Source organism: Vulpes vulpes, chromosome 2 (genome assembly GCF_048418805.1).
Source record: "Vulpes vulpes isolate BD-2025 chromosome 2, VulVul3, whole genome shotgun sequence".
NCBI classification, from domain to species: Eukaryota; Metazoa; Chordata; class Mammalia; order Carnivora; family Canidae; genus Vulpes; species Vulpes vulpes.
The window spans coordinates 157,680,965-157,705,603 of NC_132781.1; the positions used below are offsets into that span (position 1 = coordinate 157,680,965).

The following is a 24,639-nucleotide window of genomic DNA, read 5'->3' on the forward strand; positions in this document are numbered from 1 at the left end:
CCCCATATCCATCTGCTCTAAAACAGACTCAGTAATTATGCTGTTCCTGTAAGATCTTTCAATTTCATTGAAAACTATCACCTTAAAATAATTTTACACTGAGAAGATGTCTGTCTGTGCATTGATTTGCTGTATGATTTTACATAATGCACCTCTTTCTCTTTGTCCTTATGCATCTGGATCGCAAGCATTTTTGAAAGTATTTAATCAGATGTTTTTACCTTATTTCAGTTAATTCTTTTTGATATATATACACACACAAAGCTATTTTTTTAATAGTAAGCTACTACCACATCATTTATAATTGTCTTTAACTTCTCTTTTCTAGTACCGTCATAGTGGTCCTCCTTATGTCGGGCCCCCACAACAGTATCCAGTTCAACCTCCAGGACCCGGGCCTTTTTATCCTGGACCAGGACCTGGGGACTTCCCCAATGCTTATGGTATGTATGAAGTATTAGGCAATATTTGGTAGTTTGTTGTGTTTATTTCTTTTTCCTGTTTGGCCAATCAGTTTAGACAGTGGTATAAAGGATTTTTAAATGTTGCAAACATTCTAAATGGAAAGCATTTTAGTGACTTACAAGGAAAGAGTATTACAGGAGTATATTTAGTTAATGAATGACTCCTGAAAGAGTTGGTAATTCTGTTGCAAAAAACCCATGTCTCAAGGTTCTGAATCTGCAACCAACTCATCATTACCTGGATTTTTGCTGATGGAATAAATATAAAACTGTTGAACATCATTGGTTTGAACTGTGTGGATCTACTTATGCACAGATTTTTTTTTTTTATAAATATAGTACAGTATAAACATTCAGCACTATTTACCAAAATGTTTAATGTTTTCCTACTAGAATGTACTATCCACAAAAACAAGGAATTTCATTGTTTTGTTCACTACTGCCCTGTCACCTGAAACAGTAACTGTAGGCTGTTTAGGTGGGATGACTGAATATAACTCAGTATCCCTATGATTCCTTTTCTGTAAATTTGTGACAAATCTGTCATACCATGTTTTTGAGGGGCAGCCCAGGTGGCTCAGTGGTTTAGCGCTGCCTTTGGCCCAGGGCCTGATCCTAGAGACCCAGGATCCAGCCCCACATCAGGCTCCCTGCATGGAGCCTGCTTCTCCCTCTGCCTGTGTCTCTGCCTCTCTCTCTGTGTCTCTCATTAATAAATAAATAAAATCTTAAAGAAAAAAGGATGTTTTTGAGGATTAGTGAAATGAGAATGCCTTGAAAAATCACAGATGTTTTTAATATAGAGAAGTAAGTGCCATGTTTGTACTTTGTTTATGAACCTGTACTAAGTTAAAGAGTAATAAAAATAACTTATTCAATAAACTTCTCCCACATATTATACTTCATTATTACGTAATCTATTACAGATAAACAGGTGTCCACTAACCAGTTTCTTAACTTTGAGATTTAGTGTCTCTGTTAAAAACCTTTACAGCAGAAATAATTGATATTAGAAGAGCTCACAAACATTTCCTTTAGGTTTTGAGGTGAAATAGGCCAAGGGACAAAGTGTTATCTGGTTTTACCACTTCTAGAAAAGGGAAAACCTTTCTCTCACTTTGGCCACTATTGCTTGTGAAATTGTAGATGCAAAATGATGTACTTCATTATGCCATTAAATATCTCAAGTGTGTGTGTGTGTGTGTGTGTGTGTGTGTGTGTGTATGAAACCTGGCTTTACTAAAGTAGTTATTTTACTTGGAAATACTTGATTTTTCAAAACAACATGTTACATATATGTGTTTTAATGTAAAATAATACATGTACATCACCCAGCTTTGATTTAGAATATTATCATTACTGTTGAAGTGTCCCTTGTGTGTCCCTTGAACTTAGTTTGAACTTGGAGTTTTCATGCCACCTTAGTGCCTTTGTATTTGTACTTATTCTATAAATTTAAATCCAATTACAGTGATTTTCTAATTTTTAAAAAGATTTTGTTTATTTGAGAGAGAGAGAGAGCACAGGGGAAGGAGCAGAGGGAGAGGGGCAAGCAGACTCCTGGCTGAGCACAGACCCCCGAAAAAGGGCTTGATCTCAGGACCCTGAGATCATGACCTGAGCCAAAATCAAGAGTCAAGACACCTAACCAACTGAACCACCCAGTCACCCCCAATTAAAATTACGTTTAATTGTAAAATTGTCTGTTGATATAATCAAGAATTAATCTAATAGAAAACTGTAAATGAGATTAGCTGTCAGAGTAAACATACTGAAATCCACATTTTCTCTTGAAAATCACATTTTCTCTTTCATTTCCATGTTGTAGTGGGAATGTAGTTGTATCTTACATATAAAATAATTTTGAAAGTTACCTCGCTGAATCCTAGTCTATTTACACATTATATAAATGACTTTTTGACTCAGAAAATATTGTCCTTAAAATTCTGTTAGGAATCTGTGCCAGCCACTTTATTGTACTTTAATACTACTGCAGTATATATAGAAACGATATAGATGAGTTTAATGGCAGGACAATATTTTGCTGATTTGTATATACAATATTATAACATATTTGGCGTTATTTCTATTACATATACTGTGTTTGTTTTATTTTCACAAAAAGCAGGATATTGAGGGGCACTTGTATCTCAGATATTGTTGATGTTTGTTTCCTTTACTAGATATTCTTTCTTCTTAGGAAAATTCTTACACAGATCCAAAATCTATCAAGTAAGCAGTTTGCCATCTAGATTAAAACAGTTTACCTAGTTTCCTTAAGATGAGAAAAGCAATCTTAATTTTTCATTATGAAAGTAACCAAGTTAGTGAGAAAAATGCAAATAATATAGAATGTAAAAAGTTGAAATAGCCAGTTTTTCTCCCTTTCTCCATTCCTATAGAAAAAATATAACAGATTAACACATATTTTTCACTTATATTTAAACAATTTTTAATAAAAATGGGCACATGCTATTTGTAATGTTCTAAAACTTTCTTGGTTTTTCTCTCCATCTTACAGTATATTCCTGGACATCTTCCCATTTCATTAGCTATAGAATTCTTTTTTTTTTTTTTTTTTAAGATTTTATTTATTTATTCATGAGAGACAGAGAGAGAGAGAGAGGCAGAGACACAGGCAGAGGGAGAAGCAGGCTCCATGCAGGGAGCCTGACGTGGGACTCGATCTGGGGTCTCCAGGATCATGCCCTGGGCTGAAGGCGGTGCTAAACCCCTAAGCCACTCCGGCTGCCCAGCTATAGAATTCAATCCACATACTATTCCATTTTAGTAATGAATCATAATGTATAATCCAGTCCTCTATTGATAGGAGATTCAGACTATTTTCCTTATTTGGGCAGATATTTCAGATTTAAAGTGTATAGTAGTTAATATGCTTTTATCAGACTTAAAAGTTTTGATCCAGTAGTTCCCATCAATGTGAGATCCTTCAGCTATACTACTTTTGGGCAGCTATTCTGGCCTTATGGTCTAGAAGCCAAGAACACCCCTTTCATATTTTCTCCTTGGAATCTCGTCTCCACTTAAGTTCTTCATTTCCTTCTGATCTTGATATCCCCCCTTTACTCTCCCTCCTCTTCCTTCCTAGCCTTGGGTTCAGGTAAAAAAAAAAAAAAAAAGTATAAGGAATGAAGTCCTAGTTCTGTATTCTAAAGCACTGCAGCCCTCCACTCTAGGGCAGAGGGCCTTCTTCTAGCTGAACTGATAAGGAACAAATCCTATTCTTGTTTCTTACTTCTCTAGTGGTTGAGTTGGTAAGTTAGACTGACTGTTTTACAGAATTCTTAGTTCTTTGTCCTTAGCTCTGGGGCACTAGCATTTTGCTCCTCTGTTCAGTTTAAATCTTGAACAGTGATTCTCAAAGAATATTTTTACCTACCCTAAAGTTCAGTAACCAAGATCATAAAATTGTATTTGTGCAGTATAATTCTAGTGGTGTTTCTATAGTGTTGAGAAAAAATAATGAATAGTATTTGATCAATGTCATTTTTCAGTTTTTTTCTCATCAGTGTTTCTTAAATATTTTGATGCCTATTATATTAGAAAAATAAATACCTCATGAAGACTGACATTACTTCCAGGCAAACGCTAGGAGTGGTGGCCCAAGTTGTAAAAAATTGGTGTTTGGTGGGAGCAAACAGGTGTGGTTAGTAGTGACAGTGATACTGAGAAAGGAAAAGAAAAGCTTGAGAATTTACTTTGTTATAAAACATCCCGTTGTCCTTTCCTTCAAACTAATATACTCTCCCTTTTTCTCACTCTATCTTGTGATTTCTACCTCCCCCTTTCATTTTATTTTCCACCCTTCCTGAGTTTTGTGGGGCTTGGGCACCTTATTCACCTCCTAAGAGCTGAAGGATTCATCCATTGTTCCCCATGGTATGTGGAGTTGGGAAGTGTTCAAACATCCAAAGTTGAATTTGATTTTGTTTTCATGGAGTGTTAATACTGTGATTGTTGGGGTGCCTCAGTGGTGCAGTCAGTTAAGCAACAGACTCTTGGTTTTGGCTCAGGTGATTATCTTGGGGTCCTGGGATTAGGCACTTTGTTGGGCTCTGTGCTCAGTGTGGGATCTGCTTGAGATTCTCTCTCCTTCTCTTTCTGCCCCTCCTGCTTTTGCTCTGTCTCTCTTTAAAATAAATAAATAAATAAATAAATAAATAAATAAATAAATAAATCTTTTAAAAAAATATTGTGATTGTTGACATGCTTGTATACTGAGCTTATGATTATTATGGGATATCATGGGATAAATATGAGCTTTTCTGTGCTGACCTGCATATTTAACCACCTATATTTGTTTCTATGGAAAAATTCAGTTTTGATAGGTTTTTAGAAGACTTGCAATGTATAAGACCACATGATGGGCATTTTGTAGAATGTAGATGTTAAGATAGTCTCCTTGCCTTTCAGGATCTTACAGTACATTTGTTTGATTATTGTGCTGGGGGCTTTACCATTGAGAAGAAATCTAAATGTTGTCCAGACCACTGGTTCCCAGATCTTTCAATATCCTGGTCAAACAAAATTAAAAAATAAAGTAAAATAAAGGAAGAAACATATAGGACTATTATTTTTTAAATTTTGCCACAAAGACTTTCAAAGAAAACTGCTATTTAATTTCAATAGCATTTCACAAAGGAAGGCTGTTTCTTTTCTTTTTTTTTTTTTTTAGTTTCTGAAATTTTATTATTTTTAATACATACATTTCACAAACAGAAACCTTCAAACACCACACACAATTCCATAACCAAATGTTTCAGTTTTATCAACATTCTTTAACTATTTACACTGTCTTCCCTCAACAAAAGTGCGATCCAAGACATCTTGACAAGAAATCTTTAGGACAAGAATATATTTTTGAGCTGGTTTTAATGACACCCATCCATTACATTTTCTTTCAATTACCTGCAAGAATAACAAAGTCAACAACAGGACATAGAAATGAGCTGGGTTAGGCAGCATCCTATTAAAGGAACCAAAACACTGAACAGATGCACTTTCTCCTCAAGTCCTCCTCAAAAGTCCAACTAAAACTGTTTAAGAGCTGCAAACGGGAGACCAAAGAGGAAAAGCCAAGTGGAGGTCCTGACCTGAGCACAGGAAAACAGACTGTACGTTAAGGGTTGGTCTTACAGGACAAAACAGATTTCAGCAAATTAGTTTTCAGGATCTAATAAGTTATGCATCAGCCTAAATGTTAGTAGTTAAACACCTAATAATATTCTTTCCTGATGAGCTAACGTCCCCTCAAAAGATATGAAAATACTTTTTACTCTGAAAATAAACTTCCTTTGCAAAAACTGGAAATTAAGACTAGGGAGAGCTCTTTCTCACTTAGAATAGAATAATACACTCCACTCTTCAATTTCACGGCCAACGTCTATCTTTTATTCAAGCAGCTGATAAACTTGGTGTATCACTTGCTTCAGATGCAACGAGAGTGGAGAACTGAGTCAGCCTGAAGAAGAAATGATAAAGAGGAAGGCTGTTTCAAGAACAAAGGAACAAGACTGAAATAATTTCAAAATAGTAGCAGACCTTTCCAAAATGTCAAATTGGCAAGCCTATAGTTGTGGCTCGATTTGTGCTATTATAGTAATATTATTATTGTATAAATTTTGCCATATATCATTGACACATTCTGTATAGACTGAGGTTTAGAGAACCACTGATTGAGAACAGGGATCGGGGAAGAAAGGATCAGCCTTATTTTTTATAAAGGGCAATATTACAGGTTTTGCAGGCCGTATGGTTTCTGTTGCATCTATTCAACTCTGCCATTTTAGTGAAAGAGAATCCATAGGTAATAGATAAAATACTGTATGTGGGTGTATTCTAATAAACTTTGTTTATAAAATTGCACTGGATTTATTAGCCTTATGGCTTTAGTTGACATACCCCTGATCTAGATAAACCTGGCTACATTCCATTCATATGAGGCCAGGGTCATTAAGTAACGTGCCTAATTGATAAATAGTATGTAAAAGTCACTCACATTTTTAATTAAAGTTTTTATTTTAGTTTTTAAATATTTTATTTATTTATTTGACAGGAAGAGAGAGAGCACAAGCAGGGTCAGCAGGCAGAGGGAAAGAGAGAAGGGCTTGCTCCCAGGGCCCTTAGACACTTAACTGACTGGGCCACCCAGGAATCCCAAAATAAATGTTTTTAAATGTCTTTGACTATATAAGAAGTTGGATTAATATTTTATAAACGATAACCATTATTTGGTAGAAGGCTCACTCTGCTGGGGTCCATAGTTGACTTGATATTTTGCTAATTGTGTTTAACCCCATTATTGAGATATCCTATGCTGCCAGGTATATTCAGATGGTATTGTGTATTATATACCAGTCTCTACCCCAGTCGTATTGACTGAAAAATGTTTTCTTAGAACAATCTGATTTTTTCTTAGTGGGATGATTCACCTTTTAAAAAAAAAAAAGATTTTATTTATTCATGAGAGATGGTGGGGTTGGGGGTGGCGGCAGTAGAGACACAGGCAGAGGGAGAAGCAGGCTCTGTGCAGGAAGCCCCAAGTGGGACTTGATCCCAGGTCACCAGGACCAGGCCCTGGGCTGAAGGCGGCGCTAAACCGCTGAGCTGCCCGGGCTGCCCTGATTCACCTTTTGGATCTTATTTCACTTAGTTTAAAGAATATGGCAAGATGAGCAGATTGTATTACTTACCTAGCAGTATTTGAAACCAATTTTAGAGGATTGTTTTCTGAGTTTTGGAACTAGTGATATATAGGATAGTTTAGAATTGCTTATTTAAGCTTGAGTTTGAGAATAGTTTATGTACTACTAGAAGCATGGCTAATGTGTTTTTCTCTTTTTACATTGAATTCATTGAAATCCTAGCTGTGCCCCCTGTTTAGATCTCCAAATTTGATTGAGACTTGCAGGGTTCTGGTACTGCAAATCATACTGCTTCCAGGAAATTACCACTTGAAAACTATTGTGAGGACGGTGGGGATGGTTTGATGTTGATGATGAGGAGTCATAATATTATGACGAGTCATAATAGAGCCAGTATTATTTGACTGTTTACTAATGTACCAAGGATTTTACTTGTTAACTACTTTCTTACCTTTGTTTTTCCTTCTTGTTATCAAAGCTCAACTGTCACTGCTTCTACCAAAGCCAATCTTACACTTGTGCACTGGATCCAATCATGTACACATTTATGGCTATTACTCTAGCTGTTCTCTTCTCTGTTGCTGGCATTATCATTTTTTTTTCTTTTTTACTAGATTAGTCCCTTTGGCATACAGGTATATGCAGTTTAATTCCCATCTTAAAAAACAAAACAAAAACCATTTTTCTGCTTCCCTTTATAGCAGAATTTTGAGAAAAGGAGTTATCTATGCTCAACTGTCTTCATTTCCATCTCATTCACGGTTGAGCCCACCTTAATTAGGATGTACTTCCCTGCCCCCACGCACATAACTTTTGTCAGGGTTACCTGTGAATTCTACTTTGCTGAGTCCCCCTTGACCTCTCAGCACCATTTTACATAGTTATGCACACTCCCCATTCCTGAACCATTCTTTTTACTTCAACCGCTGCTTTGATTTTCTTTTTCATCTCCTTTGCTGGTTTTTTTCTTCATACCTGTAATTTCTGAACAGCATAGAGTGCCCCAAAATTTCATCCTTGGGTTTATTCTCTATTTGTACTGATTTCCTCAGTTACCCAGTCTCATGGTTTAAATTTTGTCCATACTCTACTAATTCCAAAATGGATACCTATTCTCTGATTCCAGCCTTGGGTCCCTTCCTGCCTACTTGCTATCTGCCTTTGAAGGTCTAGTAAGAAACTCAAACTTTACATGTCCAAAATTGAACTCTTGATTTTTATCCCTTAAAACTCTACTCTTCCTCTAGTTTTCCTCATCTCAGTAAGTAAATAAATAGCACAGTAAATAGCACTTCCATTCTTCCACTTGCTGCAACAAAAAAAACCTTAAGAGTTTTCCTTGACACTTTGTCTCATAGTCACATCCACTCTATCAGCAAATCTGTAGGTTTTACTTAATGTATCCAGTATCTGACCCTTCCTCTCATCACCTCTACTGCAAGTACTCTGGCTTAATAGTAATTATGATAATAGTCAAAGTTTCAAAAGTTAAAGTATTCATTAAGAATACAGGGCGGGCAGCCCCAGTGGCACAGTGGTATAGCGCTGCCTGCAGCCCAGGGCATGATCCTGGAGACCCTGGATCGAGTCCCACGTCGGGCTCTCTGCATGGAGCTTGCTTCTCCCTCTGCCTGTGTCTCTGCCTCTCTCTCTTTCTCTCTCTGCATCTCTATGAATAAATAAATTAAAAATCTTAAAAAAAAATACAAGGGCTGGGTGGAAGAAAATAATTTCAGATGGAAGGACAACATTGTCAAAAGGTGAGAATAATGTCAAAGAGACTAGGGTCCTCAAGGGATAGTAGTAGAGATAGATTGTAGCTAGAGCTAAGGTATGGAGCTAGGGAGTGTGGTACATAATGTAGTTAGAACCCTGGAACCTGGACTTTTAGTATCAGATTTTATTTTTTGACTGCTTAATCTCAGCCTTTTTTTCTGCTCCAACAGTATGACATTTGGTAAGCCTAAATGGTAGTTCCCTATGATATGACAGTGGTTCTCTGTAAGTAGGGAGAAGAATCAGATTGCTCCCACTCCACAAGATGATCACATATGTTCTCTTGCCTCTGACCAAATCCACACACAACATTAAGACAGACCCTTGCTTGAGAATCATATTGCAGGAAATGGGAAATGGTCAGGCTCCCCAGAATAGATTTTTTAAGATTAGTGCTGTAGTACGATTCATTTTTTTGAAAGGTGACTCTGGTGGCAGTCTGCAGGAGTGGTTATTTAGTTGTTTTCATATTGGATGCTAACAAAAAGTTGTTTATGACTGTTTGGGAATCATTCCTTGACCACTTCAGTAAATAGAGGGGAGCTAGTAAATAGAGATGATTAAGAGGAATGTTTTTGTTACTTTTTTACCTTTTTAAAATTAACTTATTGTCCAAAGCCACAGGGCTAATAGTATTCTTATAGTGGTTGACAAAATAACTGAATGCTTCTTTTCATTTCTTTCTAATTCTTTAGGAACGCCTTTTTACCCAAGTCAGCCAGTGTATCAGTCAGCACCAATCATAGTGCCTACACAGCAGCAGCCCCCTCCAGCCAAGAGAGAGAAAAAAACAGTAAGAGATATTTATTAATTTTTTTATTTTAAAATAGAATGTCCAACCCCTTGTCAAATAAGTGTACACATAGTTGTAATCATTACCTCTCAGTTCACAAATGACTGCCATTTTTTGTTGTTTATATCCTTATTGCTAGACCCAGACAATTTGTATGGACATAATAAGTAGAAGTTATAAAAAAAACAATTTGCTTAATATCATTTTTCAGCATGCACTGAGCTAGATATGCTAGATGACATCATGCCTTCTTTAGAACTAGGAGATTTACTCTGCTAAGATCTTACTAAGTGGGAGAAATTTGAGATCTGTTTTTACCTACTGATTATTGTCCTTTAACTTCAGTCCTGATCAGCTCTGCACGCAAATATGAACTTAAAGGGGAAAAATCAGCACAGTGTTAAGGACAATAAGAAAAATCCTCCCTGTGAAATAGATTTATTTTTAGAAATAGTTTAGAAAATGTATTCTGTTTTTAAGAAGTTATAGGGGCTTTGCCTTTGTCTACTAAGGCAGGCCCAAGAAAATTAGAGTGCAGTAATATAAAATTCACATTGCCAGAAGAATGGCTTGCAATCTCTTATCCATTAGGTGGGATATCATAGCATAAAATGAGATTCACGAGGATGAGATAGGTGGGAGGGATATGATAGCAATCAGTACCCTTGAAAGTGCTCTTATTTAATAAAAATAAAGTTCCAAACATGGGCTCTTTGATTATCAGATACAAATTTCTTATGCACACATTAAAATAAACAGGACATTCTTCCTCTGACCGTCTCTCCCTCTGCAGGATGGGGGGACAGAGGCCTGAGGCCAGGAGGGACCCTGCCATCCCCTGCATGTGTCCCTGTCTCCCCAGTCCCATTTTTTATATTAAAAAATAAATAAAATGAGCTACTTTGGAAAAAAAATAAAATAAAATAAACAGGACATGCCAGTATCAGGACACTGATGTTGAGAAAGTATGCTTCAGAAATATGGAGACAGCATAATAGATGTTGGATATGACAAACACCCAGAATGTAGAAACATCATTACAGAAGATGATGAAAATGGAAGACATAATATATTTTACTGAACAAGAAAGTAGAACAAAAGCAATATTTAAAACTGTAGTAGAGACAAGTTTCTGTACCTGAAAAATAGCTGATGTTAGAAATCTTACTTAAGAATTCTCAAAACAGGAAAGGAAAGAAAATGAGTGGGTAAAATCAGAAAGGTGACAAAACATGAGAGACCCCCAACTCTGGGAAATGAACAAGGGATGAGGGGTAGTGGAAGAGGGGGTGGGCAGGGGGATGGGGTGACTTGGTGATGGGTGCTGAGGGGGGCACTTGTTGGAATGAGCACTGGGTGTTATTACTATATGTTGGCAAATCAAACTCCAGTAAAAAAAATATACCAAAAAAAAAAAAAAAAAAGCCCAAAACAGCTTCCAGATCCAGGTGTTTTATTAGCAAATGCTTTGACATTTCAAAGAAGCTAGGCTGGAGGCAATAATAGTAGGAGCAGCCTTTGTCTCAGCACTGTCACAGGATGGAAGGTCAGACCCAGGTGCTCCATCTCCTTTGCAGCACTATTTCCACTGACAGCTGTAAGCATAAGTAGCCTTTAAAAAATTGAAAGAATACCATATATACTTTTCTGCATCTTGAATCTTTTTACCTACCAATACACCTGAATGATCATTCCATATCAGTGCATGTAGATCTATTTCATTCTTTCTACTGGCTGATATTTAATTTTAAAGATGCAATATAATTTTTAAATTATTGTGTCCTTGATCAGCCTTGAGCTTGTTTCTATGGCTTTGCTCAAATAGCTACTATTGCAGTCAACATTCTTAAGGTATCTGCAACATAAATTCCTATTCCTAATTACAAGGATATGTGCATTTTTCATTTATTAAAAAACCATTTATGACCCATAAAACTTTATTCTACAGAATAATATATATTCTAAAACAATTTTACTTATGAATCTTATGTTAAGCAGTATAAATAAAATCAACTAATTTGTCAGTGCTTACAAGATAAGCATTAATATTTTGCCTTTTTGACCTAGAAATTCAGCCAACTAGGTCCCATTTGTTATTCTAATTAGTTCATGTCAGAAATAATGTTCTAAATTTCTTTGAATGACCCCATACAGTTCTGTGATAGAAATAAAGTCACGTGTGGTGATTATCACTTTGATATTTGATAGGCTTCCCAGTTTATATTGTTAACACATCATATGTCTATAGATATACATAGATACCCGTCTCTAAATATGCCATCTTATTCTTACCTTGTAGATAAGAATTCGGGATCCTAACCAGGGAGGGAAAGACATAACAGAGGAGATTATGTCTGGAGGTGGCAGCAGAAATCCTACTCCACCCATAGGGAGACCTACTTCCACACCTACTCCTCCTCAGGTAAGACAGAGTGAGTCATGAGGGATATGCTGTATATTTGTTTGCTAACTTCTGCTGGGCTCTTCTTTCTATAGCCACTTTTGTACTTCTCATATTCATCAGTTGTCTCATCGCCTTGAATATCTAAATGATATTTAAGCAGACATGTTCTTTCTCATTACAAATTGTTAAAACTTATAGATTTGTATTCATTATATTTCTATGTATTGTCTCCACATTCAGAGCATAGCTTCTGCCACTCTTTTCCTAATGAACTATTGCATAACACCAAAAGGAGCTGCAGTTCCTATAGAAACCTTATCAGTAATTGAGTATTTCATGTTTCAATATGGAGTCTTAGGAATTAAATGCTGTACAATATATTTGTGAAAACTTTAAGATTAAAAATTTAAACATTGTTATTTAGTAGTATTGTCTGGGACAAATGCCTATGCCTGTGTAATTCAGAGTGTTTTAGTATTTTAGTTATACCTCATACTTTTAAGGCTGCCTAAATGATCTTTTTTAATTGGAGGGTGTCTCCTTTCATTATTTACGTGGGTTATTAGGAAATATTGTCAGCTAAGCACCTTTTTGTTCCTGTTGCAGAATGTGGTTATTATTATCTTCTAAAAGTTCACTTTCTTGCTTTTAGAAATTAAGACATTCCAGGAAGAACTGGAGTTCAGTAAACCACAGTAGAGATTGGAAGTCCCCAAATTTGCCAGGATTTTTATTTCATCACTTGGTCACTTTAAATTTTGATAAACCATTCAGAGGAGAAGAGTGATTTTCAAAGCTTTAAATAAACTGAGAGCTCAGTTTATAAAACAGATAAAATGAAAATTATTAAGGAATGGTGGTTGCTTGCTTCCTCACTTATAGCCCAGTTTGTGACAGGTAATAGGAATTATTAAATATCATTTCAGAATGATGAACTAAAAAGTTTTTTAAAATGTTCTTAAAAATTGGGATCACAAATACATGGCTGAGTTTAGAAAAGCCCCTCGAAAATGTGCGAATTTATTTAATTTCCAACCTGGAAGTGAACATGGGATAGGTAACATTTATACATTTAAGCTATCTACTTTATGTGCACAGTTAGATAAGGGCATACACTACAGAAAAACCCGGAATTGGTTGTTTAGGGCAATAAAGTTTGGTCTGTGTTTTCCCACGTGTGTGTGTGTGTGTGTGTGTGTGTGTGTGTTTTTACATTTTATTTATTTGACAGAGAGTGTGCAAACAGGGGGAGTGGGAAGCAGAGGGAGAAGGAGAAGCAGGCTTCCCATGGAGCAGGGAGCCTGATGGGGGACTCAATCCCAGGACCCTGAGATCATGACCTGACCTGAAGGCAGACATTTAACCACTGAGCCACCATGCGCTCCTGTGTTTTCCCACATTAATTAAAATATTTTTGTTGATTCGTATTTGAATTCTCAACTTGAACATGTCTTAGTATATCTTCTTGCATTTTAATTCCCTGTGATTTGTTTTTTTTTAATGTTAACCAGCTTGATACCCTACCCTCTTTCGGCTACAGAAATCCTTTTGCTGTTTATTTTTCATCAGAGATCCCTGCATTTATAGTAAAGTATAGCATGGAGTATACATAGGGATGTTTGAAGAGAGGGTTAATGAGTTTCATTTTGGCAAGCATTCAAGATAAGGAGTTAATTTAGAGGAACTGTAGTAGGTGTATGTGACAAGAAGGGAGAGGAGAAACAGGGTTTGCTGCTACTGTGTTTGCCCTAAAGAGTAGATTGAATTTAGAATTGTCCTGCTTCGTAAGTTTTAAAATGATCTATGGAATAACTTCTAAAGATTTTATATCTCGAATAAATAAAACATATTTTTATATGTATGCATGTGCCCATTTAGGTGATCACAAAATACAGATGGAGGTGCATGGGTAGACCTCTTTGAATGCTAGAACACTTGCTGCAGGTCTCCATTATGTCACTTAAATTTATGACCTTAGGTCAGAACGTTGTCCTTTAAACCCTACTTTTTTAATAAGTAAAATGAGGGATTATAGTAAGTAATCTCAGAGTTCCCTTTTATCTTTTAAATGTTAAAATGGGAAAGAAGGGGGTTGTTTTTGTTATTTTACCTTGGCAACACAGTCTCTCACCTATGTCTCTGTTGTTGATAGCGATAAGGCACAAGGAACATTTCTGCATTAGGAAATGTGCTAGATGCCTTAAAGTTTTTAGGGGACCCTTTAGGGTAAAAATAAATACATAATGCTATATAGGCAAGGCTTCCAAAGGCTGCTACTTCCATAGTCTACTTCCAAAGGCTGGGGTGGGGAATCAAAATCACTGAATTTTTTTAAATGAACTACTTTATATATATTTCTTCCTCTCCCTACTACCTTCCCTCCTCCCCCTGTTTTACACATTACTCTTATATTGAAGTACTATTACAACATGTGAGAGAGTCCTATGCCACAGGGTGTAGGGATAGAGTAAAGGTTGGAAACTTCAGATTGCTGGCATATCTTAGGAAAGATACATAGCCTCTCCTGTCATTTGGGAAAATTGCCAAAGTCAGCAAGTCATTCAGTCTTTTAAAGAGCTTCTTATTAACTTGATACCTGGAAACCTTAAATTCTGACCATTTGTTAATTAGTTCTATAGTTTTAGCAATAATAGTTAGGTTTTGGAGTGGAACTCCTGGGTGGCTCAGTGGTTGAGCATCTGCCTTTGGCCCAGGGCGTGATCCTAGGTCCAGGGATGAAGTCCTGCATCGGGTTCCCTACGAGGATCCTGCTTCTCCTCTGTGTCTCTGCCTCTCTCTGTGTGTCTCTCATGAATAAATTAAATAAAAACCTTTCTTTGTTTTTTAAAGTTAGGTTCTGAAGCTTAGACAATGATACAAGTAATCTGTATATAGTTAGTAGGTAAGTTCTTGCAGAAAGAATTTCGAGGAGACACTCATATAATATCAACAAACCCAGTGTTAACTTTTATTTTTTAATGTATTTATTTCAGAGAGAGCGAACAAGAACACGGGCACACACAAGAGGGGGGAGAGGGAGAGAGAATCTTAAGCAGAGTCCCTGCTGAGCACAGAGGCCCATACCAAGTTCAGTCTCTCTTATCCTTAGACCATGACCTGAGTCAAAGTCAAGAGTCAGATGCTTAACCAACTAAACTACCCAGGCGCCCTCAGTCTTAGCTTTTATAATGTCATTTGTTGGGACTCCTGGGTGGCTCAATGGTTGAGCGTCATGCCTTCGGCTCAGGCCATGATCCCTATCCCCTCCTTATCGAGTCTTGCATGTGGCCATCAAGCTCCCCATAGGGAGCCTGCTCCTCCCTCTGCTTATGTCTCTGCCTCTCTCTCTCTGTCTCTTGTGAATAAATAAATAAAACCTAAAAGAAATAAATTTAAAATATCATTTGTTGACTCAGTCATAGCACTAATGAGTTAATATCCTTCTCTACGTTGAAACATATGGTATGTTTTTGCTTTACTGCTATCTGCAATAAAGAATAGTGGTCATTAAATCACATCATTTTTCATCTTTAATAAAACAATTTCTCGTTAGTAATTTCTTCTGACTTAAAAACAATACTTTTTGAGGTGCCTGGCTGGCTCAGTCCATAGGACACATGATCTTGGGTTTGTAAATTTGAGACCCATGTTGGACATAGAGTTTAAAAAAAAGAAAGGAAAGAAAAAGATATAACTTTCAATAGTATGGAGAGTGTTGTAAACTTTAAACAGGTATCCAGGTGGAGCTTGATTTTCTTAAAAGTTTTAAATAAGATGTCAAAATGAATAAAGACCCTTAGTAGCTAGTGTTAAGCTATTTTTTTGTTGAAAAGAAATTTGAACATGGACAGTCAGGGAGTCCTACTTAGAGTTATAAAGCAGGGTTGTTGATTTAATCAAGCCTGTCTCCAACAGGGTTTGATAAACACCTGAATTTTTAATAAAACTAAGATTCTCCAGCTTTAGTGCCTATGGGAATTTCCTAAAGTCAGAAAACAAAATTTGACACAAGGTGACTTTTGAGATACTATATCTTTTTGGAAGCTGGTGGAGCAAATATGTTTTAAATTGTTTTTGACATCCCAATGAAGATCCACTTATGAGACACATTAATGTTCAATTTTATGTTTTTGTTCACTGATTCTTCACTGAACTTGAATTATGTTTTTTCATAGTTCTTCACTAAATTTTGTGAAAGTTTTTGCTGTTATAGTGATGTGATTTAATCTGAATCCTAATTATAATGAAAATGTGACTTGAGTTTGTATATATGTAGTACAATTCCTATCCCTTACTACCTACTCCCAGTCGGACACTGAACAGTGGTATTGCAGCTTGCAGTCATCCAATAACTACAATGTCTGTAGTTGTAGATGTCACAGGAAGTGCTATAAGAAATTAACAAGAAACCTGGCAGCCCTGGTGGCCCAGCAGTTTAGCGCCACCTTGGTTTAGCCCCGCCTGGGGTGTGATCCTGGAGACCCGGGATCAAGTCCATGTCAGGCTCCCTGCATGGAGCCTGCTTCTCCCTCTGCCTGTGTCTCTGCATCTCTCTCTCTCTCTCTCTCTCTCTCTCTTCTGTCTTTCATGAATGGATGAATAAAATCTTTTTAAAAAAAATTTAAAAAAAAGAAATTACAAGAAACCATCAAGCTTTATCTTCTGTTATGGAAAATACATTTTCAGAGTTAAAATACTTCAGTTTTATATGTATATAAATTATAAATCTTCATTGGAAAAGAATAGTAAAGGAAGAAATTGTAGCCTTAAATCTTACTACTGAGAGTTGTTAACTTTTCGGAGAATATCCTTTCAGACATTTGTAGTGCATATATGCACATCAATATTTATAACTTAATATGTCTGGATTCATTCTTTCCATTTTATAAATACCATTTTTTCAGTGGTCATTAGGAGTGTTCATGTTTGACTCTAGGTTACTATTACAATTTTTAATGGCTACATGGTATTTCTTTGAATATACCCTTGTTTATTTAATGGATGGGTATTTTCTTTTCCTGTTTGTCACTAATACTAACAATACTGTAACGAACAACTTTGTGGACTTATTTTTGGGTTATGATGTTATCTATCCTCCAGAAATTTACCAATTAATCTCTGACCAGCAGTTTTAAGGAAGAACCCTTTTCCTTATTTGATATATTAAATATAATCCCATTTCATTTTTATTTATTGATTTATAGAGCTGAGAATTTTGATGTTGCTGGTTATTTGTGTGTTTATGAATTATTATGTATTTTGAACACATTTGTTTTGGGGCGATGTTTTTTTTCTGATTTTTAAGTGTTCATCAGAAATTTTTTTTGACTTACGTAATATTTTTTTCCTAGTGTGATGATTGTGTTTTTTTTTTAAGATTTTATTTATTTATTCATGAGAGACACAGGGAGAAAGAGAGAGGCAGAGACACAAGCTGAGGGAGAAGCAGGCTCCATGCAGGAAGCCTGATGTGGGACTTGATCCTGGGACTCTGGGATCACACCCTGAGCCAAAGGCAGATGCTCAACCACTGAGCCACCCAGGCATCCTGATGATTGTGTTTTAACCTTTTTTTTTTTTTTTTTTTTAACCAAATGGCTTGTCCTTTCTTTCAGTATTATTCATTGAATACTTTACCATTGCTTCCTTGCTTAGAGAGATTATTTTATATAATATAAAATATACATAATAAATATACATTTATTTATATATATCATTATACAATATATTTTATGTGTATATATTAAAATTATATATTATTATATAGTTTATAATATATATTAAATAAATTATATATTATATATAAATATACACACACATCCATACATACGCACACACCTGAGTTTGTTTCCGGAATTCTATATCCCACTTATTTTTTTTTAAGATTTTATTTATTTATTTATTTGAGAGAGAGCGAAGATGCACAAGCTGGAGGTGGAGCAGAGTGGGAAGTAAATGGAGGGGAAAGAATCTCAGACTCTGCATTAAGTTTGAAGCCCCACGCAGGGCTTAATTCTCACAATCCTGAGATCAAAACCTGAGCCAAAATCGAGAATCAAATGCTTAACTGAGTGAGCCACCCAGGATCAGTGTTTCTGTTTTCTTTAGCTAAATACCCAAATGTTGAATTGCTGGATCATATCTTTGTTCTATTTTTAATTTTTTAAATGGTTTTATTTATTTATTTGACAGGGAGAGAGCTCAAGCATGAGCAGGGGGAGTGGCAGGGATAGGGAGAAGCAGGCTCCTTATGAAACAGGGAGCCTGATGTGGGGCTTGATCCCAGAACCTTGGGATCATGACCTCAGCCAAAGGGAAAGGCCTACCTGAATGAGCCACCCAGGTGCCCCTATTTTTAATTTTTTTTAGGAATCTTCAAACTGTTTCCCATTGTGACTATACCAATTTATATTCCTACCAGCAGTACACAAGGGTTCCTTTTTGTCCACATCTTCACCAACAGTTGTTATTTCTTGTCTTTTTGATAATAGCCATTGTGACTTCTGTGAGGGGATATCTCTTTCTGGTTTTGATTTGTATTCCTCTTATGATTAGTTATATTGAACGCCTTTCTGTGTACTTGTTGACTACATGTATTTCCTTTTCAGAAAATATCTGTTCAGATCTTCTACCCATTTTTAAAATTGAATTGTTTTTTGGCTGTTGAATTTTATTTTTACATATTTATATTCTGTATTCTTTATACAATACCATAGTGAATCATTTTAAAACCTAAATTGGATCACATCCCTTCCCTACTAAAAACTATTCAATGTCTCTCTGCTGGCTACTAAAATATATAAAAGTCCTTACCTATAGAATTTGGGAGGTCTTTATGAGGTCATACATTATCTGGCTTCTCTGACTACATCTCCAATCCCTTCTACTATCTTTGTCTTCCTCCTCCATGATAGTGCATTGCTACTGACTTTGCTGCCCGTAGTCCACAAGTTTCTTTCTACCTTTGCACTTTTTCTCTTGCTATTCCTTGTTTTTTTTTTTTTTTTTTTCTTGCTATTCCTTGTATGTGAAATGGTCTCCTACATCCCAAGTATGTGCTTTTCCCCCTTCCAGGTGTCTCTCTAATATGTCTTCAGGAAAACCGTTCCTGATCACATTACAGTAGTACCTTCACACCCCTTTCACTCTCTGGTCTTTATTTTCATTAATTTTATTCATAGCTTTAAGTTTTGTTTGATATATTTTATGCTTATTTTCTGGCTTATTGTTTGTTTCTACCACTAAAATGTTAGCTCCCTAAACATAAAGAGCACCATGTTTTATTCAGCCGTACGTACTCCTAGTACCTAATTTAACGCATAGCCCTTGGTAAGATAGCTTAATTGTGTGAAGCTCTTTTCCATCAAGAGATAAGATTCTTGTTTCAGAGCCACCAGGAACATAGGATAATGGGGTGAAAACATATGTCCAAACCTAAGATGGGTTCCACCATTGGAAATAGTAATTTCATATCACTTAAGATAGCTTGAAAAGAATCGGTAGTTTCGTGGGAATAGTGTACAAAGAATGAAAGAACTGATCATGTGGTTGATGCCTTTTCTAATCCATATATCTTGTGATCTTTTAGATTCTAGCATTAGAATTTAGTCCATTAAAGTTACAGGGACGCCTGGGTGGCTCAGCGGTTGAGCTTCTGCCTTTGGCTCAAGGTGTGATCCCGCAGCCCCGGGATCAAGTCCCACATCAGGCTCCTTGCATGGAGCCTGCTTCTCCCTCTGCCTATGTGTCTGCCTCTCTTTCTCAGTGTCTTTCATAAATAAATAAAATCTTAAAAAAAAAATAAAGTTACTGTTAAAATACTGCTATGATCATTATTTATTGTGCATTATTATCCTTGTATTAAAATAGGAGGTATTCATTATGTCACTCCATAGATTGCTTATGTAAGGAGTACTGTTTTGAGCTTCAGGTTACATACCCAACTTTCTACTTGAACTCTATGCTCAGGTATCTCACAAGCACATCACAATCAAAACTGCAGTTTATGGTCTTCCTCTCACCTGCTTCTTGACTGCCAAAACCTGATGTCTCCTCCAGTGTTGCCTATCTTGGTGATTGGCATACATCTCACAAACCAGAAATGTATTTCTTCTTATCCCTTCTCTCTTTAGTGATATTTACCTACCATAACTATTCAATTACCAAATCTTGTCAGTTTAACTACTGTGTTTAAGTAAATTTATTCATATAAATTTACTATACATATACATATAAATATACATATAAATAAATATATACCCTTTATATGATGCATCATAATTATTTCTCTTGCACTACTGCAGTAATCTTATTACTGTGTCTTTATAATATTCTTCCGTCCCTCCAGTTCCTTTTCCATGCAATAGTCAGAAGCATCTTTTAAAATCGTACATCTTATATCACATTTCTGCTTAAAGCCTGTTCCTGGGCCATTGTTGAGGCAATGAGGACCAACACTTAGTGTGGCCTGTACTTTTCACCAAGTTCTCCAGCTCTTCCTATGTTCCTCCCTCACTCTCCTCCAAGCTGGTTGATTATTTATATTTAATACACTTCCTTTCAGAGGCTTCATATGTGCTATTCCTTCTGCCTCACCTGCCTTCTCCTATTTCCTCCCATATATCTACCACATGCCTGTATTCACATTGGTTCTTTGAAATTCAGCCAAAATTTTGCTTTATCAAAAGATCCTGACATACGTACAAATTCAGAACCTCAGGGGCATCTGGGTGGCTCAGTTGGTTAAGCATCTACTTTCGGCTCAGGTCACGATCCCAGAGTCCTGGGATCAAAGCCCTGCATCAGGCTCCCAGGGAGCCTGCTTCTCCCTCTCCCTCTGCCTGCAGTTCTTCCTGCTTATGCTCACTGTCTCTGTCAAATAAATAAAATATTTTTTAAAAAAGAGAAAAAACAAGCCTCAGAATATATGTTATCTCTGCTCTTACTACTCTCATAGCATTATAGCCTTGGTAATTTGATTAATTTGGGGGGGGGTTTGATGTAAAAATAAATTTTTATTGAGGTATAATTGATAGAGCATATTATACTAGTTTCAGGTGTGAAATGTAATGTTTGAACACTTGTATGTATTGCAAAATGATCATTGCTGTAGGTCTGCTTAATATCTATCACCATATGTAGTTACATGATTTTTTTCTTGTGTTGAGACCCTTTAAGATTTACTCTTACCAACTTTCACATATACAATACAGTATTATTAGCTGTAGTCACTATGCTGTACATTACATCTGCATGACTTATTTTGTTAACTGGAAGTTTGTACTTTTGATTCTCTGTACCCATTTTGCCTACCACCTACCCCCCTTGCCTCTGGCAACCACCAGTGTGTTCTCTGTATATGTGAGCTTGGTTTTGTTTTTTTTTTTTAGATTCCACAAATAAGTGAGATCATATGGTATTTATATTTCTATGTCTGATTCATTTCACTTAGCATAATACCCTTTCAGTGCATCCGTGTTATCACAAATGGCAAGATTTTATTCTTTTTGTTTCTCTTGATAAATTTAAGTGCTATGAAGCAAAGATTTTTGTCTATTTTAATCTGCCATGGGTTGTTAACGTTTTGTACATGGCAGACACCAGGAGGAAACACGCACACACAGAGTTCCCTGTCACTTATGACTGAAGGAAGTTTTGGTCCTTTTTTCTGGCATCATTATTATTTTACTTCTCTCTCTCTCTCTCTCTCTCTCTCTCTCTCTCTCCTTTTTTTAAATTTTTTTTAAAATTTTTTTTTTTATGATAGTCACACACAGAGAGGGAGAGAGGGGCAGAGACACAGGCAGAGGGAGAAGCAGGCTCCATGCACCGGGAGCCCGACGTGGGATTCGATCCCGGGTCTCCAGGATCGCGCCCTGGGCCAAAGGCAGGCGCCAAACCGCTGTGCCACCCAGGGATCCCTTTCTCTCTCCTTTTTTAAAGATTTTATTTATTCTTGAGAGACATAGAGAGGCAGAGACATAGGCAGAGATAGAAGCAGGCTCCCTGCGGATATGCGGGTCTTGGTCCCAGAACCCCAGGACCACAACCTTGGCCAATGGTAGATGCTCAACCACTGAGATACCCAGGCACCCCTATTATTTTACTTCTTAATCTTAATAATGTTTCTTAGAGCGGGGTAGAGGTGGTCTATACTAGTTTATTCCCAGGATTTATATATGTTCAAAAACATGAGGTATTTATTATAACAATTATTTTAAAGTCATGGGATCCAAAACATTCAAATATAGCCTCTTGTGATAATAATGAATTATATCAGCATCCCATTATATTTGCATAACTATTTAGAGTCTTTGATTTCTCCAGGTGAATTATAATAGAGGTTAGCAAACGTTTTCTGTAGGGGAGCAGATACTAAATATTTTCAACTTTGCAGCCATAATCTGTTTTTCCAACACTCAGCTCTGCCATTGTAGAATGGAAGTGGCTATACAAAATATGTAAATAAATCACCATGGCTGTTCCAATAAAACTTTTTGGATACTTAAATTTAAGTTCCGTATAATTTTTAGGTGTCAAGAACTTTTATTGTTCTAATTTTTTTTTTCTGCAACTATTTAAAATGTAAAAAAAATCTTAGGGGCAGTACAAAAACAAGTATGCGGTCCTTGGGCCATGGTTTGCTGACATTCTGTTTCCATCTATTCTCTTTCCTTGATCATACTGTCATATACAAGATTAAAATAGGTAGTAAAGGGAGATGACCTCTTTCTGCATAGAAATAGTGTGGACTATGTAATGTGATGGGAAATTTTAATTGTACAAAGGATTATTTAAAGACCATTCTAGATTTTGTTGCCTGTTCTATCCTTGGTAAATACTATTTAAAATTTTTAATTTCTCCAGTTTTTTTGCCCAAATCTATCATTATCCCTTGAGCCTACCGGATTTAATACATAAATCTTCAACAGAGTATTTTTTCAACAGAATAGATTTTAAAAGGAAATTACAAAAGAAATTAATTTCTTTAATACTATCAGATATCTAGGGGATCCCTGGGTGGCTTAGTGGTTTGGTGCCTGCCTTTGGCCCAGGGTGCGATCCTGGAGTCCCGGGATCGAGTCCCACGTCGGGCTCCCTGCAATGGAGCCTGCTTCTCCCTCTGCCTCTGCCTCTGCCTCTCTCTGTGTCTTTCATGAATAAATAAATAAAATCTTTTTAAAAAATTATCCTTCATTAAAATTAATCTAAAACAAGGTGAGAGAGTACTGAATTATATTAATGTGAATATGTTTTCATTTTCTTGATGCTTTCAGGGACTTAGAGAATGTTAAACGTGGATGGGACTTTAGGATCTTTAAGAGGCTCTTTATTTAGTTCCTTTTAATTTTATAGGTGAGGAAACTGAGCAGTCCTTTCCTAGCAGGTTGTGGTTGTGTACCTGTGTTCTGGATGCTTTGATTTGGAACTGGGATTTATTTATTTATTTATTTATTTTTTTTTTAAATTTTTTTTTAATTTTTATTTATTTATGATAGTCACAGAGAGAGAGAGAGAGAGGCAGAGACATAGGCAGAGGGAGAAGCAGGCTCCATGCACCGGGAGCCTGATGTGGGATTCGATCCCGGGTCTCCAGGATCGCGCCCTGGGCCAAAGGCAAGCGCCAAACCACTGCGCCACCCAGGGATCCCATGGAACTGGGATTTAAATAGCATGTTATCTCAGTCCTTTCCCATAAATGTTTATACACAGATATACACAAAATCTTTCTAGTTCTTTGTTTTTTGGGTTTTTTTAAAGAATTATTTATTCAGAGAGAGAGGGGGGCAGAGACACAGGCAGAGGGAGAAGCAGGTTCCATGCAAGAAGCCCGACGTGGGACTCGATCCCCGGTCTCCAGGATCACACCCCGGGCTGCAGGCAGTGCTAAACCGCTGCGCCACCAGGGCTGCCCTCTTTGTTAATTAAAAATGTTTATGCAGTTGTCTCTTAAATATGATTCCAGATATTTTAATCTGACCTTGAAAAACTCTCTGATCAATACAGATGTATAGATATCAGTAACCTTTCACTATTTTAAACATCTCATTTTATGTATGGCTGTCATTCTGGTGATCTGCTTTTAACAACTACTCATTTTTTGGTTATTAATTTTCCAGGCAACTGGAGTAGTTTATATTTTCTTCCTTTTAATTAAATAATATAATTTACATATCTTTATTTCCTGTTTAATAAATGCTATATAACTTTTAGAGCCTTTCCAAATTTCTAGAACTATTTCCAGCCATAGAACTAAACAAATCTGTATTTTCACTTATACCTATGAAGAGGTCCTAATTTCTGAATTTTAATAACACAACTTTTTTCCCACTGGAACTAAACATTCAGAGCAATCATGGCAGTACTATTCATTTATTTGGCTATGATTCAAAGTGAAAACAGTAACTGTTAATTTTTTTTTTTTTTATAATTTCAGTATTCTTCATTTGGAAATAATTTGGAATACGAGCACTGTCATAGTCTAATGAATTAGGTGCATTTTCCCTATTCCTGTCTGTTACTCTATGTAGTCCAGAT

At 36.3% G+C, this 24,639-nt stretch overlaps 1 protein-coding gene across 50 annotated transcripts in view; it reads left to right on the top strand.

Annotated features, from left to right (window-relative positions):
• EIF4G3 (eukaryotic translation initiation factor 4 gamma 3) overlaps window positions 1-24,639 on the top strand; it is a 333,558-nt gene that overhangs the window by 192,986 nt on the left and 115,933 nt on the right. For all 50 annotated transcript variants that reach the window (XM_072750926.1, XM_072750903.1, XM_072750897.1 and 47 more), the window contains 3 exons: window positions 329-443; window positions 9,601-9,698; window positions 11,998-12,120. In XM_072750926.1, coding sequence (XP_072607027.1) covers window positions 329-443; window positions 9,601-9,698; window positions 11,998-12,120 — 336 coding nt within the window. The remainder of the gene's footprint in view (window positions 1-328; window positions 444-9,600; window positions 9,699-11,997; window positions 12,121-24,639) is intronic.